Here is an 18,056-nt window from a genome sequence, read left to right as displayed (position 1 = left end):
TCTCCATTTTACATATAAAGAAACTAAAGCCTGGAGAGATTAAGTAATTTATCCAAGGTCATACTTGTAAGTATTATTATTATTCTTAGCAATAAATGTTCTTGTTAAGTATTAATAAGGTTAGTATTCAAATTCAAGTGGCCTGACTCCTAAGTCCAGGCTTTTTTTGGTCCATGGTATCAGGGAACTTAAAGATAAGGTATATAGATAACACTACCTTCTAGTTATGTTTCTAGAAGTATAGAAATATGTGTATGAGACACATATTAAATTGTTTGCATACCTGAGCGTGATGTTTCATGTACTAGGCCAGTCAGTTGGGGAGGTATTATACACCTGTGGTATTTGTTATAGTTGAATGGGAACAAATTGGTGATATTAAAAGGATAATTGTTGTTTTTATTATGACAGTGTTATGACTTGAGTGCTGGTATCAAATAAAAAATACTTTTTCTTTGGCCAGGTCCTTGAATTTCTCTGTAGTCCTGACGATGACTCCCGACACTCTGAAAGACAGCAGGTATGAACTACTAGAACTGTTTTTGCTAAAGCATGGGAAAAAAGACAGAGTAAGCTGGAAAAAACTCTTCTGTGCTAGACCTCACTAGACATAAGGGGGAAATCACTTGTGCCAAACCCTAATACTAAGCTAAAGTTAGTGGCAACCAGAAAATAGAGTGGATGGTTGTTGGAAGTACGATTACAAGGAGCTTGTATCAACCTACATTCCTAGGTAGACTGGACTGTCTCACATCCACTGTGACGTCAAAGAGAATACTTTATCCTTCTGCGTTACATAGCCACGGTTAGCACTTGTTTATACCCTGCATTCCTTCAGTGTCATTGATCTGGTAACCTGATAGCTGCTATGGTCCTGAAGCAGAAAAGCTGCAGGATCCTGAGCATTGGCACACTCAACTTTTGAGAGTGCCCTGAAACCCCACTGCATTAGGGATGACCATTCTGGACACTAGAATTCATCTCTTCCTCCACTAGTTATTGTGAAATCATAACTGTCTGATTACCACTTCTTTCTATTTATGCCACTTTCTTGAGGGTCCTTTCTAGGAGTAGGATTCTTTAAAAGCTTACCCACTGTAATTGTGAGCAGAGTGTCAACCCATTTAATATTGATAGCCAGACTTGGTCAGGTAAGTAAACTAAAAATTAAGTACTTTGAGAGCTGTGCTGATTTTTTTATGGTAACAATGCACAGCTGGGAAGTTGAAACTCAGCTAAAGACCACAGGATAGCAATAGTGACCCCTTTCTTTGCATAGCTGTTGCCCGGTGACTGTGCAGACTATCTTAGGAAAGAGAACAGCTGCTAAAATTTTGGTCACTGTTTTTTTTTTTTTTTTAATTTTTTAAAAAAAATAGATTTAAGGGGTACAAGTTGAAATCTGCCATGTTTATTTATTATATAGTGGTGGAGTCTGAGCTTTTGGTGTATCCATGACCTGAGTGTAGTGTACATTGTACCTCATAGGTAATTTTTCATCCCTTAGTTAACTCTTAAATTACATTGAATACAAATAGTAATGTGGACTCCCTCATTTCAGCCACTTAGTTTGGTAAAAATTAATTATATGAACCCCAATATTTTTGTTTTATTTTATTGTGGTAAAATATACATCACATAAAATTTACCATTTTTAAGTGTACAATTCAGCGGCATTCACATTGTTGTGCAATCATCATTACCATCCATCTCAGGAAATTTTTCATCTTCTCAAACTGAATCACCATACCCATTAAACAGTAACTCCTTATGCTCTCCTCCCCGAGCCCCTGGCAACTACCATTGTGCTTTCTGTGTTTATGAGTTTGACTACTGTAGATATCTCATGAAAGTATTGATGCAATCATTTAGCATTTGTCTTTTTGTGTTTGGCTTATGTCACTTAGTATAGTGTGTTCAAGGTTCATCCATGTTGTGGCATGTATGAGAATTTTCTTCATTTTTAAGGCTAAATAATATTCCATTGTATGTTTATGCCACATTTTGTTTATCCATTCGTCCATTGATGGACATTTTGATACTTTCTACCTTTTGCCTATTTTGAAAAGTGCTGCTATGAAAAAATCTCAATGGTTAATTTTAAAAATTTAACATGTAAGCGTGGATACTACCTGTGGATGACAGATTTTTAAAGAGCCATAAGATGGGCCGGGCACGGTGGCTCACGCCTGTAATCCTAGCACTCTGGGAGGCTGAGGCGGGTGGATCATTTGAGCTCAGGAGTTCTAGACCAGCCTGAGCAAGAGTGAGACCCCGTCTCTACTAAAAATAAAAAGAAATTATATGGACAACTAAAAATATGTATAGAAAAAATTAGCCGGGCATGGTGGCACATGCCTGTAGTCCCAGCTACTCGGGAGGCTGAGGCAGGAAGATCGCTTGAGCCCAGGAGTTTGAGGTTGCTGTGAGCTAGGCTGACGCCATGATACTGTAGCCTGGGCAATGGAGTGAGACTCTGTCTCAAAAAAAAAAAAAAGATCTAGAAGTAGGACAAAAACTGACTTCTTAAAAGGATATTTGCAGACATATTCAGCTTAGTGGCGGGTCAGTTCACTGTTTTAAGGGCTTATTTGCAAACACTGTGGCATTCCTTCCATGTTTAAAAAGCAGAGCCATTGATCTTTTTCTAAGACATAACTACAATATGATCAACATTATAATGTCTGTCTACCCCTTGCATACGTGAAAGCAAGCCAAAATATCATCAAGTAAGAAAGCAAAAGAAAAAAAATAAAAATTATGGTCTGCATGGCTGAATGCACTCTTAAAGAGCTAGTAAATTCCAAAGTGTTCTCATTCATTTGTTTTAAATGTTCAGGTCCTTTTAGAATTGCTGCAGGCTGGAGGCATAGTTCAATTTGAAGAGAGTCGGCTCATCCGTATGGCAGAAAAAGCTGAGTTGTAAGTTGTTTTACTGTCATATATTAGTTTAGTTTTCTATAAAACTATTAATTACATTTCTCTAACTTGAAGTCCAGTTTATTGATGCATTCCTGCTTTTTTCATTAGGAAAGGTTATAACAAATAATGACAATAACAAAACCCTAAGTGCAAAAGTTTTTGCCTTTTGATTGAATTCCGGAAGTTACTTAAATTTGCAGAAATTGGCGAGTAAATTTGAAGTGTTTGTACAATTGTTTTAATATGAAAGTGGAATAGCAATTTATGATGTTTTATTATTTTAGATTTTTTCTTTAATATTTCTATAGTATTTCATAGACTTTCGACCATTATCTTAAGTGTATTAGAAACAATGCAAAATTTGACATAGGAAATAAGATATATTAACACTGCTATTTATTTAGTTCGTTGAATGTTTTATTTGACATTTAATTCTAACAAAGAACTTTTATATAAAATGTTTGCAAATTATCAATTGATATCTAACATATTGACTATTTCTTATGTTACTTTAATATTTTTTTTGTACCTAGCTTTGAAATTTCTTATAATATTCAGCAGCACCTAAACCTATAGGTAGAGAAATGGCAGATACTCATCTCCCTTAGATATTTAACATAACTTTATTTATTTATTTATTTATTTATTTATTTTTTGAGACAGAGTCTCACTCTGTTGCCCAGGCTAGAGTGAGTGCCGTGGCGTCAGCCTAGCTCACAGCAACCTCAAACTCCTGAGCTCAAGGGATCCTCCTGTCTCAGCCTCCCGAGTAGCTGGGACTACAGGCATGTGCCACCATGCCCGGCTAATTTTTTCTATATATATTTTTAGCTGTCTATATAATTTCTTTCTATTTTTAGTAGAGATGGGGTCTCGCTCTTGCTCAGGTCTAGAACTCCTGAGCTCAAACGATCCGCCCACCTCGGCCTCCTAGAGTGCTAGGATTACAGGCGTGAGCCACCGCGCCTGGCCTAACATAACTTTAAAAGTAGAAATCACATCTACTATATTCATTTTTTTTAACACTAACCTGTGTGTCTGAGTAAACTTTTCAAAACAATAAGCTAATAACCACCTGCCTGTTTGGTACACTGAAGTTTTTCTTTTACATTCTAGCTATCAAATTTGTGAATTCATGTATGAACGAGAACACCAATATGACAAAATTATTGATTGCTACTTACGTGACCCATTGAGAGAGGTGAGTTAAGAGACTGCTTTCCTCTTTCTTACTCAGTATTCCCTCCTTATTGAGTAAAAAATGTGTTTGCTGATCCAAGGTTTTCTTTATTCACCAGGTTTTTAATTGAGTGACTGCTATGAGCCAAGTATGCGTTGTTAATTAAAACAGCTATAGTTCCTGCAATTTTGGAACTTACAATTTAGTGATGGAAACTGACAGTAAATAAGAAAACCAAATATATGATTACAAAGTGTGATAAGTGCTGGGGGAGAGAAACTGGGTGCAACTTTAGAGGAACTGACTTATCCCAAGCAGCCAGGGGAAGAATCTCAGAGAAAGCGACATAGAAACTGAGTTTTGGAAGTTGAGGAGCGAGCCAAGCAAAGAGCCAAGGGAAGAGTGTTCCAGGATAGGGAATAGTATATACAAAGGACCTGAGGTGGGGGAAAAATTGGCATCTTCAAGGAACTAAATAGAGAGATCATATAGATGAAGCAAAAAAGGTATAGGTAGAGCAGAATAGACAAGAGTAAGAGTGATTTGAGATGAAATTGACAATGTGGACAGGGATCACCAAAAAGAAAAGTATGATATTCCCTCATTAAGTCATTGAAAATTAGTAAATTAAAACCAAAACTAATTGGTACAGGTTTGTTGCTTCTAAAATTCTGCCCTAAACTTTGAACAGTTACTCATTTTAGTGTTGGTTTTTCATCAGTTAACTATTCTAAATAATTTTCCATCTTCAAATAATGTTAATAATTGTTTACCATGACTGGTACAGATAGTAGATAGTGACTAAATATTGCTTGAGTGAATGAATGGATAAATTATATTGTCTTGTGCTCTTCAGGAGGAAGTCTTCAATTACATTCACAATATCTTATCCATTCCTGGACACAGTGCAGAGGAAAAGCAGTCTGTATGGCAGAAAGCAATGGATCATATTGAGGTACTGATTCAATAAAACTTTTTAAACTTATTTGAATGATCACTTAACCCAAATTAACTTTATGTTAATTAAGCAATGGCAGGCATCATATTATTAAGTTGATTTAATTGAGGAGTAGTCTTTTTTTCATATAATTTTTTCTACTTCATATTTGTATTTCTTTTTTTTTTTTTTTTTTTTTGAGACAGAGTCTCACTCTGTTGCCTGGGCTAGAGTGCCATGGCGTCAGCCTAGCTCACAGCAACCTCAAACTCCTGGGCTCAAGCGATCCTACTGCCTCAGCCTCCCGAGTAGCTGGGACTACAGGCATGCACCACCATGCCCAGCTAATTTTTTCTATATATATTTAGTTATTTGGCTAATTTCTATTTTTTTTTTTTTTTTAGTAGAGATGGGGTCTTGCTCTTGCTCAGGCTGGTCTCGAACTCCTGAGCTCAAATGATCCACCCGCCTCAGCCTCCCAGAGTGCTAGGATTACAGGTGTGAGCCTCCACGCCCAGCCCATATTTGTATTTCTAAAGCCTATGTCACACCCAATTTATTATGTTATGACTTCTGAAATTAGCCCACGTTCGATCAGCTAGTAACAAATGGGAATATTAGTGGGTTTTTACAAAGTTCTTAGAATGATTCTAAGAGTACTGTGGATTTTTTTTCCTAATAACTTGATGGGAGTCATTCCCTCCAGTCACCCAATGGACTTTTAGAAAAATTACTGCAATGAGTCTTCTCTCTGGTATTTTTCCCTTCCTTATGTAACAGGACAATGATTCTGACCTAGCTTGGTCAGCTGATTCACTGCTTTTGTTTATGCGTGCTGTTTTACAAGAATTTAAGAGTTGACTACAGTGTCAAAACAAAAAGTCCTTTTTAAAAAGCATGCATATAGATGTCCAAATGGAGAGTCTACATGTGTGAAAAGCATGTGATCAGAATGTATTTTGAAAAGGGGCCCAAAACTCACTCCTCGCTTTAGTTTCTTTATGTTCATAACATACTTTTACCTCAGAAACCAACGGAGCTAGCAGTTTTGTTGAAATCTATCCTGCTTTATGTTTATTTTTATGTTATTTATATATTCCATTGTGTATTTCTGATTATTAAAAAATAATGAAGACAGATACTGAGGTAATCCTAGTTTTCAAAGTAACATTTATATCTGCAGAGTTTCTTTTATTCTTCTCAGATTCTTATAGCAAGGGTCGAGTGATGGATTTAGAGATGTAGTGAGAGATATGATTATTCAACATGTTTTAAAAGTTTTTATAGTTACTGAAAAGTATAAGAAAGGATGATCTCTGAGACACGTGCATGTGATGTGAATACTTCGTTTTAGTGCCTTAACGTTGTAAAGTTTAGAAAGCTCAGAAATGTGAACAGCATCTTCTGTGAAACATCTGGCTTGAAAGGTGGTAGAGTCTCAGTCATGAGATGTGTGGCCTGAAGTAATTTCCACACTCTCATATATAGGATTGAGAACATGGCATATGTTATTTAATGTTGTCATATTCCTGCTAACAACAAGATGACTGTATCTTGGCAAAAGAACCCAAGACCTTCTCCAATTTTGAGTTTTATATATTTTCCCTTTAATCATATCATGTTCTTTTTCATCATCCTCTTCAAGTCTGCATATTTGCTTTGTGGTTCATTTTTCATTTCACCTCATCTGCATTATACAGTGGTTTGAACACATGGGCTCCAGACATCCAAAAATGAAGCTGTATCTCTTTGCCTTATGTGAAATGTGATGAATTAATCAATGAGCAAACAAATTACTCAGCAGAAAACTTAAGCTGGAGAAGCAAGAAGTATTTTTGCTACACAACAATTATTTTTGCTGACTATTTTTGCACATCTGCACATTTTTTCACCTTGAACTTTTTATTATCTCTTAAGGCCACAATTACAAGTATATAGACTTTTTGTTGAAGGACTTCTGTGTCTTCAGTAATGTTAATATAATCAATATTAAATACATTGGGGGAAAAGTCATCATAATGAAGTGTTCTGACAATAGACACAGATTATAGCTTAGTGATTCTTAACACCTCGGGCGCTCTAGACATCTTTTGAAAATCTGAAAGATTTGGACCTATGCCTTGTAATATTGCACATGTGCATAGATTCATAATTTTGTTTATAGTTTTGGGGATCCACAGACCCCTAAAAGCCATTATTAGAGTGGGTCTGTGGACTCCAGGTAACAAGTTTCTAGTTTAGATGGTTTTTCTAATATGGAGAAAACATGTTTCATTAAGTTTTTTTTTTATATTTTTTATTTTGAAATATAAAAGGATTCAGAAAAGTACATAAAATAAATATGTAGTTTAATTTAAAAAATTAAAAAGCAAACATCCTAGGCCCAGAACAAGAAATAGAATATTTTCAGTACTCCAAACTCTTCCCATGTATCCTTTTCTGATCATAATCTTTTGCTTCCCTCTCCTCCCCAATATATTCATTATCCTGGGTTTTCTGACAATTTCTTGCCTTTCTGTGTCCTGTTATTGCATATATATGCAACCCTAAATATTTATGTTTTTGTTTTGCATGGTTTTGAATTGTATGTAAATGAAATTTCATTCTATTTTTTGTCTTACTTTTGCTGAACATTTTGTTTGAGAAGTTTGTACATTTTGTTGTATGTGGTTGCTGCAGTCCATTTTTATCGGATAGTATTCATTTTGAAAATGTATCATTTTATCCATTCTGCTGCTGATGGATATTTCACTTGTTTCTAGTCTTTGACTATTAAAAATAGTTTGTTTCTGATTTTTCTTATATTTGCATCTTGAGCACAGCCACATGTATTTCTTTAGGGCAGGGATTTTCAGTTTCATCCCCAAACCAGCATCAGCTGAGAATTTCATAGAAATGCAAAGTCTTAGTCTGGACCTCAGACCTACTGAATCAGAAACTCTGAGAGTGGGGCCCAGCAAAATGTATTTGAACAAGCCCTCCAAGTGATTCTGATCAATGCTAATTTATAATCTCTGTTCTAGGGTATATAGTTGCTAGTTAATTGAGATTAATATTTTAAATTTCATTGGATGCCAACACTGTATGAGAATTCCCATTGGCTCTGTATCTTGCCAGACTTTAAAACTTTGCCAGTCTAGTGGATGTGTAATACTATCTCATTTTGTTTTAGATTTACATTTCCTTAATTACTAATATGATTGACAGCCTTTTCATATATTTATTGGCTATTTAAATTTTCTCTTTTGTACACTGCTGGTGGGACTGCAAATTAGTACAACCTCTGTGGAAAAGAATTTGGAGATACTTCAAAGAGCCAAAAATAGAAATACCATTTGATCCAGCAATAGCACTATTAGGGATCTACCCAAAGGAATAAAAGTCATTCTATAATAAAGACATCTGCACTCAAATGTTTATGGCAGCACAATTCACTATAGCAAGGACGTGGAAACAACCCAAGTGCCCATCAATCCATGAGTGGATTACTAAAGTATGGTATATGTATACTGTGGAATACTACTCAGTTATAAAAAACGACAGTGATCTAGCACCTCTTATATTTTCCTGGATAGAGCTTGAGCCCATCCTCCAAAGTGAGGTATTACAAGAATGGAAGAATAGGCACCACATGTACTCGCCGTCAAATTGGCACTGACTGATCAACACTAAGGTGCTCACACAGTAGTAATATCCGTTGGGGTGTTGGGGGTGAGTAAACTCACAACTAATGGATCCAATGAGCATTGTGGGGGGGAAAGGGCATGCCTCAAATCATGGCTTGGGTGTGGCAAAGTCATAACATGTAACCAAAATGTTTGTACCCCTGTAATATACTGAAATAAAAAAAAAATTTTTTTCTCTTTTGTGAAGTGCGTGTTGAAATCTTTTGCTCATTTTTCATTTAAATGTCTCTTACTGAGTTGTAGGATTTCTTTATGTATTGTGCATGTTAGTCTTTTTTCAGTGATATGTATTGCAAATATCTTCTCCCCCCCGTGGCTTTTCCTTTCAGTCTTTTTATGGCTCTTTTTAAGAAAAGGGTTTTTTTTATTATTTTTAAGTAGACAAAATAATCATTTTTCCTCCTCTGTATTTCCTCTTTTCTTTCTTGTTTTTTTTTTTTTAATTTTTAGACCTGAGGTCCACTTCAAAGAAATTTTTGTACATAGTGTGAGGTCCAGTTAATTTTTTAGAATACAGATGCCCATTTTTCCCAGCAGCAGTTATATTAAACGGTTGTGTTTTCCTGTTGCTCAGTAGTGCTACCTTTTTCATATCAAGGAGCTATATACATTTGGTCTGTTTTTCCGGGCTATCTTCTGTTTCATTGGTTTGTCTGTCTCTGCATCTGTACCACACCAATCACATTATTTAATTTATTTTTTTTAAGAGACAGGGTCTCATTGTGTTGCCCAGGCTAGAGTGCAGTGGCCACAATCATAGCCCACTGCATCCTCGAACTCCTGGGCTCAAGTGATTCTCCGGCCTCAACCTCCTGAGTAGCTGGGATCACAGGCCCACACCACCACACCCGACTATTTTTTTTTTAAAGATGGGATCTTGCTATGTTGCCCAGGCTGGTCTCAAGCTCCTAGGCTCAAGCGATCCTCCTGCCTCAGCCTTGCAAAGTGCTTGCATTGCAAGTATGAGCCACCATGCCCAGCCAACACTATTTTAAATAATGTTGCTATGTAATAAAGTCTTGCAGTCTTTCTTGGCTATGTTGACATTTTATACTTTCAAATATATTTTAGAATCAGCTAATCAAATTTCACAAAATTTTTTTTAACTTTGTGATTCTGACAGGCCTTGCATTGAATCTGTCAATCATTTTGAAGATAACTGACAATGTTGACAATATTGGGTCTTCTCATCTGTAACCCTTTATTTAAGATCTTTCTATAAAGTTTTATAATGTTCTCTGTAGAGATTTTCAATCCTTGTTAGATTTACTGTCACAACTTCATATTTTTAATGCTGTTGTTAATGGTATTAATATTTGTTCTGAAGTCAGTTTATTAAATTATACTTTCTAGGAATTTTTCCATTTTGTCTAAATTTCCAAATTCTTGACATAAATTAATTGTTTCATAGCTTTTTAATTTCTGCAGATCAGCAATAATATCTTCTTTTCTGTGATATTGATTAGTTATATCTTCTCTCTTTGGAGATGTGTTAAAGTAGTGTAAACTACAGTTTTTTTGTGTCAGCTAGTTATTAATCTACAAATACTACTTAACACAATAGTTACTAGATATATCATGAATATCATAGTCATAATAACTTGTCTAAGTTTTATTTGATAATATAATATGTTGGTATACATTCAATTTTTGCATTTTAGCCATGTATCATGGTTGTTGTGGTCACAGTGTTCCCCCAGAGAAGGTGCACTTGGAAAGGTAGACTAGTAGGTGACAGAAGCCAAGTAAGAAGACAGTTTCAAGAAGAAAAGGATAGCCAGTAGTGTCAAGGAATGTTCAAGGAGAAGGCAGATTAGAGGTCTTAGATTTGACAGAAATAGGTCTTACTAACAGAATTTAATTAACAGTGGTTAACATCTTAGTGTCAATTAAAACTTAAGACCTTAAGTTTATTTCTTAAGACACGTGCAGTTTCTAAATACATTAGGCACCAAAAGTAAAGTTTTAGAATTCTTAGCCAGAGAAATCGCAACTATACTCTTTCTCATTTCTTCAAGTTATTACTTTAAGCTCAAGGTTGAAATTCATTGACAGGGAATTTGGGAAGCTTTTGTTCCTTCTGTTTCTTCTATAAATATCATGGCTGAAATCCAGAATTTTACAATGCTTTCATTTTCTAAGAATTCTGAACTACCTTTTTTTAAAAAAATGACATTCTGATTTTTTACATGGGACATTTCTAATTTTGCTCATTTGCAATTTGCCCTTTAAATTGAGGCCTTATATCAAGGTCTTCTGAAATGCAGTGTGGTCACTTGTGACAGGTTTGAAGTAAGTAATCATGCCTCAAGTCTATGGATATTCCATTTAAATGAGCCATTAAAGATGACTTTGTCTTTTCCTTTAATTCCAGGAACTTGTGTCTCTAAAGCCCTGTAAAGCTGCGGAGCTGGTTGCTACCCACTTTTCTGGACAGATTGAAACAGTCATTAAAAAACTTCAGGTAAATGTTAAAACATATGGGGAAAAAAATCTAGTAGGGAGACAATGATTAAATCTTCACCTAAGAAGTTTTGATTATAGTAATTTCTTCAATTGATGGTTAATAGCAGTTTCTATACATTGTCTCTGCTTGGCGGGGGTGTGTGTGTATGTGTGTTTGAGAACAGTTGTGTGATGATCTCTGTGTTTGGAAATGAGGGAGTTCATCTTTGTATTAATATATAACAAATATTAACATCGAAGAAACATTTTTGGAACTACAACCTGTACTTGGTCTAGAAATCATAATCCATAAAAGATCCTCTCTTCTTTTGCTATAGGACCCACAACCTTTGGGATTTGTATTATTTATTCAGGACTTTGTCGTCCTCAGATTGCCTTAGTACTGACTATTTTGAATTTTTCTAGGAAAATCTTAATTAGAATACAGCTGTATACTGCTGAATATCGAGAATCCCAGTTAGAAGTACCATGTAATGGACCTACTGTTCCACTGCCCACTTCCCATGGGAGTGCCAGTGTTGGGCTCGTGAACTGCTGTTATGGCCACAAGTGGTAGAGTAGGGGATAGGACAATGACGGGGACATGAAGCACAACCCAGAGTCTGCAGGTGGCAATAATAGTGTGGGAGTACCTGTTCAAGGTGAAAACCAGAGCAGCTGGCGTGAAAGATAAAAACATGGAGTTCATTTATTTAAGTACTTATTTTGGCCCCACTCTGTACCAGTGTGCTAGGCTCTGGGGACCCGAATAAGAAAACCACCTTTCCTTTATTATTCCTGTGGAACAGAGAAGCACTTACGTGCAGAACTACAGTACAATGTTAAAAAAGCTACACTAGAGATATATAAAAAGTGCTGTAGGAACAAGAGAAGAGAGTGATGTGCTGTGAGAAAGTCAGACAAAAATGCCCAGAGATACCTGAACTGGTCTTGAATGATTGGTGCCAGTTTTCCAAGCAGAGAATTGGGACAGGCTTTCTACATAAAAAAAGATTGTGGGGATGTAAAGCCCTGAAGGCATGAAACAGAATTCACGGTCAGAGAATGGTCAGGTCTATGCAAAGCATGATGTGCTGGGGTAGAAATGGCACTAGATTAAGCTATGAGAGATAGGTTAGAGGGGAGGAACTAAATTATAGAGGCTGGAAAATATAGCTTGGGGCCTGATATTGAATAGTCTTTTTTTTTTTTTTTTTTTTTCCCGTTTTGAGACAGAGTCTTACTCTGTTGCCTAGGCTAGAGCGTCCTGGCGTCAGCCTAGCTCACAGCAACCTCAAACTCCTGGGCTCAAGCGATCCTTCTGCCTCAGCCTCCCGAGTAGCTGGGACTACAGGCATGTGCCACCATGCCCGGCTAATTTTTTTCTATATATTTTAGTTGTCTGGCTAATTTCTTTCTATTTTTAGTAGAGACAGGGGGTCTTGCTCTTGTGCAGGCTGGTCTCGAACTCCTGACCTCGAGCTATCCTCCCGCCTCGGCCTCCCAGAGCACTAGGAATATGGTCATGAGCCCCTGAGCCCGGCCTTGAACAGTCTTATATGTGATGCTAAGAGGTTTAAACCGTATCTTCTGTGTACTGCAGAATTACCAACCTTTTTTAAGCAAAACTTTTAGCCAGAGAAGTTGCAACTATACTCTTTCTCATTTCTTGACGGTATTACTTTAAGCTCAAGGGTGAAATTCATTGAAAGGGAATTTGAGAAGCTTTTATTCCTTCCGTTTCTCCTATAAAGACTCATCCATTAATACAATAAGTATTCATGTACTTGCTGTGGGCAAAAAACATTAAGTGCTAAGGATACGAAAACATAAATGTGATCCCTCCTCTCAAGGAAGAAGACAAATAAGCCAAAAGACAATTAGAGAATAGTTTGACTTGAATGATGATAGAGCACTGCCCAGGGTACTGAGGAAGTACATGGAAGGACATGAAATCCAATCTAGTGAGGGCTGCTGGGAGGACACTGTTGCTAAAACTACTCTCAACCTCCAGAGCATCTCTCTCCTTTCAAAGTCAGCAGTTCTGGTAAATCTTGCCTGTTGTAGTGGTATTGTCACTGTCCTTTAAAATTTAAGATTATTGATTACAGCATTTTCTCTTTTTTGTAGTCTCTAAGGATATTAAGAGACAGAGAGTCCTGGTGAATGAATATAATTTTATTCTTCAGATAAATATATAAAAGCTGAAGTGTAATGGATAAGAAAAAGGTGGCTGTTTGGATGTGATCTGCGTATGGAGTCTTAGACATTTTTTAAAAAAGAATTGAAGTATTTATTTCATTGCAGAGCTTTATTGATTGTGTGAGAATCACACACAAATCTTATAAAGCACCGTTACTTTTGATGGCAAGAAATATGTCTCTGACCAATAGTTTTCAGAATTCTTGAAAAGAAAAGCCAAAATGTTAAGTTATAACCAGGAGGAAAGTCATGTAAAATAAAACAAAGCGATAGGGAAAAGATGGAAAATCAAAGACGGATAAATACATTTTAGAAGTCATATTCTAAATTACATTAATCTTTTCAGCTTTGAGAGTCCCCTTGCTTTCACAGGTAAGCTTTGAATATGTCAAAAAATAAAAAAAAGAAGTAAAACTAAACAGTAATAATTTTTGCTTAGGTTTTCCAAGAATGTAGAAACATTATTTATATAGTGTTCAAAGGTTTATCTCATTGAATCCTCACTGTTACCCTGTGCAGAAGGCACAGGAGATATTGCTGTCCTCTTTTTTTTTTTTTTCACACAAGGAAACTGAATTGCTAAAAGAACAAGTGACTTAACACAAAGTCACATAGCAGATAAGTAACAGAACCCAGATTTTATGGCATATTAATTGCTGACATGTTGTAATTTGATTGTCCTCTTTTCTGTAGTTGATTAAATTGTGGAGTTAATGAGCTTTCTTTGGTGGTGGTGGTGAACTTGGGCCTCAAACTCTCACCCTACAGAGATTAACTATCTCATAGCAGCCCACTGTCATGGAAAAACCAGGTGAGGGAGTGTGAAACCTATTGCTGCAGCCAGAACTCACCATCAGCAGAGCAGTTCCAGGCACCTGACACTCTGAGAGTCCTCCTGCTGGGAACAGCTCAGGGATTTATTTGTCTCGGTAGAGGTCTTTTTTTGGCGATAACAGGGTGTTTGTGTTCCCTTTGCACTCAAAATGGAATGTGCAATAGTGATTAGAATTATTGAGAGGACATAAAGGACCTCCAAAAGATTGTTTAGAATTTCTTAGATCTCTGCTGAAGACTTAATGGAAACAGTCATATATCTGTTCATTTTAAAGGGATCATTTAGAGTAGTTCTTTACCATAGCATAATTTGAAAAATTTGTTTTAATATTTAATTGTATTTTTTATTGTTTTTCTATTCAGAACCAGGTTTTGCTTTTCAAATTTTTGAGGAGTCTTCTTGACCCAAGGTATGTTAATAAACTTTGGTTTTTCATAGTACATAGATGAGAAATAAAAGTAAATAAATTGAGGTTAAGATACCAGCCCATGGTATCCAAATAGTACAATTAGCTCTTGATTTTTAATATTAGTAGGAGTAACTTACATATATAATATAAAAATACACAATCTGAAAAACAGATTACATCTGAGGTAATACTTTTCTTTCCATTTGAACATGAGTCTACAGGGTGAGTTCTCATTAATGTAATGATAAATAAAATAATTAAGCCATGCCATGCCATGAGGATGTGTTTCAGGAAGAATTTGATGATCATATAGCTTCTCTTTCTATCCTAGCTTCACTCCTACCTATCCCTTCTTTCATGCTGTAGACTGATAGCTCTACTTACCAAAGTAAACACCTGGTTCCCAGCCTACCTCTAAATTTATTACCTTTTATACTCTGACTTGATCTGTTTAATTTTAAATAACTTCCTGGTAGTATGGGAAGGAAAGTTTTTTCAGTTGCTGCTCTGGTGCTTATCAAATAAAAAACACAAAGAGATTATGAAATTAGTCATGAATTTGTAAGCAAAGCAGTTCTGCATATGAAATTTTAAAATTTTGCTGTGACTGAGTAGAGTACATTGGGAATTGACTGTAATAATATTTAACATCCTCTAAGATAGTCACTCTTAACCAGAAGTGTGTATCCGAATCACCTGTGAAGCTTTAAAAAATATAGATGCCTTGGCCCAACCTGCAGAATCATTGAGAGTGGGGCTATTTTGATGCACACCTAGAGTTAAGCATCGCTGGCTTGAGTGTAATATCCAGGATGTCATAGCTTTCATATCACACATACAAACTTTAGGTTTCATTACAGTGGCCATTGAAAACTGGTATTTACTTATTTTAGCAATTATAATATCAGTTTTGTTATTCCAATGTTCTGTGCTATTTTAAAATACCAAAACAGCAGTAATTTTTTTTATTGTAAAAATTTTTTGAAAGCTCATTTAAATCTTGAACAGCTATGTTGCATTTAAATTTAGAGTCAAATGTGTATGTGCAGATGTTTAGAAAAAGCAATATGACTGTCTACCCGCTTCCACCCTTATTCAAGACCTTTGCAAAAGTATCTGTGTTTGAATTCCCTGTTCTCAGATAATTACTGAGGCTAGACATCTTTTTAAAATTTTCTGCTAATCATTTGTATTTCTGTCAGTTTGGGTCCCTATCCACTTCTAGAATTAACTGATAGAGATATTTTAGAGGTAGAGTTGGGGGTAGGAGGGAAGAAAGAGAGCTGGAAAGAGGATGGAGAGAGCTGGGAGGGGGAGACGTAAGAGTAGGGTGGAGACTGAGCCAGGCGGAAGAGGAAGGAAATGCCCAGCCCTTTCTTAGAGTCTGCCCACCACTTTTCCCAGTGGCACAATTTCCTGTTCCTCCTCTGTGTTTCCTCTAGTGTTAGATCCATTTTCTTAAGGCCCGCTCTTCTTTCCCCAGGATAATTTATTTTAACCATCCTTCCTAGAGAGATACAAGCTGGAAGGACAGAGAGAACTTAGCTTTGAACTTGGCATTTTCTCAAATGTAATAAAGTGTAGACAGTGAAGGTGACCAAATTTACTTTTCTAAAATAAAAAAATCCAGTATTAGGTAATGTAAATATCTATTATATTACTGGGTCAGAGACCTAGTGTTCTGCTTTGAGAGTCCCAATTCTTGAAATCGTATTTTCTCCTCTTACTTTATGTCTTTATGGAGGAGGCAAGCATTAATTTAAATTATGCTCTAAACTTATTTGATTGGCATTTCAATCATTTTTATGTAAAAAATATTTTGAGTGATAGTATCTCAGTCTAACCTGTAAAAGCCTATTTGACCTACAATGTAAATACATATATAATACTAGTAATACATTGAATTTTGGATTGAGAGAGAGAAATGAGGCTAAAAAGGTTGAGTGCAAGGCTCAGCGCAGGTGCAGTGGCTCACGCCTGTAATCCTAACACTCTGGGTGGCCGAGGTGGAAGGATGGCTTGAGGTCAGGAGTTCTAGCCAAGCCTGAGTGGGACCCTGGCTCTACAAAAAATAGAAAAAATTAGCCAGGTGTAGTCCCAGCTCCTCCAGAGACTAAGGCAGGAGAATTGTTTGAGCCCAGGAGTTCGACGTTGCAATGAGCTATGATAATGCCATTGCACTCTAGCCAGGGCGACAAAGTGAGACCCTGCCTCAAAAAAAAAAAAAAAAAAAAGAAAGAAAGAAAGAAAGAAAGAAAAGAAAGAAACAGAAAGAATCTTGAGCACAGAGGGAGTAAAGAACGGAAGGAAGCCCTCCCTGTCTTGCTTTCAAAGCTGTTCTTAGACAAAGTTTTGAATTATAGAAAATTTACCTTTTGTCCCCTATGAACTCTACCCACCCCCATTCTTTCTAGGAGTACAGGGTTCACACACTTCTTCAAACTCTCTGCTTCTTAAGCACACTCAGATATAGAGTATTCTTTATAGATTTTAAAAATCCAAATTACCCCCCCATGCCCAGTCAAAACTTTTTTCTAATTGCTTTGTCAATTTCTGTACTATGTGGCACTTTTATAATGAGGAATATACAAGAAACATATGCATACAATGAAGCATATGTATGGGCGGGGGTGGAGGGAACTTTTCCTAATGCCAGTGGACCTCAAGGGTGAGAAGAGAGCAGATAGCATGGCCTGGTGTACATTTAGTCTCTGAATGACTGACTTCCCATCACTTTTTCACCTTTTTAAGTGACTATGCTTGTTAACTAATCTAAAGTAAAGGATTAGACTCCTGTCTGCTACTGGGCAAACAAGTGGAAAATGAAGGGAGTATAGAAAAAGGTCTGGGGACAAAAGAACATCAAGAATAGGTAGGCTGGCTCTGCCTAGCGGTTTTCACTGACAGCCAGCTTTACACTATTTTTGCCTTTGTGTCTTCCCTTTCTGTTCTACTTAAGCAGTAAGTTTTTTTAACCTCCAAGTTTTTTTCCCCTGAAATTCCTCTACCAGCATTTTGGAGAGTAGGGAAATGAAAGAAAACAGTTGTTTTGAGATGAAGATGACTTGTATGTACATATCATATCAAAATGTTACTGTTTTTGCTTTTGCCCCCAAAGCCTGAGTTAATAGGATCTTCATTCATGTATATATAGTTTATGGATATTTGATTTAACATTTACTTGTATTCATGAAGTTGTTTTTGAGGGGTTACCTTTTTATTGTCAATAGCATTTTTAAAGGAACAGATCATCTAGTTGAATTCATGTTTCTCTGTCTTTACCCAATTGCTTTAAGTTGTCTTTGTTATGTAAATAATTCCACCGGTAGAATTAATTGACCTACAAAGATATTGGTGGCATCTGTACATAGAAAGATTAGATTGTTTGGGGGGGAGAGGAGGTTAATCCTTCAGAAGCAAATTACTTGCCTCAATTGAGG

At 36.3% G+C, this 18,056-nt stretch overlaps 1 protein-coding gene across 3 annotated transcripts in view; it reads left to right on the top strand.

The window, feature by feature from the left end:
* Nucleotides 1-18,056, top strand: part of VPS8 (VPS8 subunit of CORVET complex) — a 205,136-nt gene that overhangs the window by 98,630 nt on the left and 88,450 nt on the right. For all 3 annotated transcript variants that reach the window (XM_069472823.1, XM_069472821.1, XM_069472822.1), the window contains 6 exons: nt 464-520; nt 2,840-2,922; nt 4,039-4,123; nt 4,959-5,057; nt 11,100-11,189; nt 14,570-14,616. In XM_069472823.1, the coding sequence (XP_069328924.1) occupies nt 464-520; nt 2,840-2,922; nt 4,039-4,123; nt 4,959-5,057; nt 11,100-11,189; nt 14,570-14,616 (461 nt within the window). The remainder of the gene's footprint in view (nt 1-463; nt 521-2,839; nt 2,923-4,038; nt 4,124-4,958; nt 5,058-11,099; nt 11,190-14,569; nt 14,617-18,056) is intronic.

This window comes from Eulemur rufifrons, chromosome 7, assembly GCF_041146395.1.
Source record: "Eulemur rufifrons isolate Redbay chromosome 7, OSU_ERuf_1, whole genome shotgun sequence".
Taxonomy (NCBI): Eukaryota; Metazoa; Chordata; class Mammalia; order Primates; family Lemuridae; genus Eulemur; species Eulemur rufifrons.
Note: the sequence above shows the minus strand (reverse complement) of the source record. Positions and strands in the feature narration are given on the sequence as shown.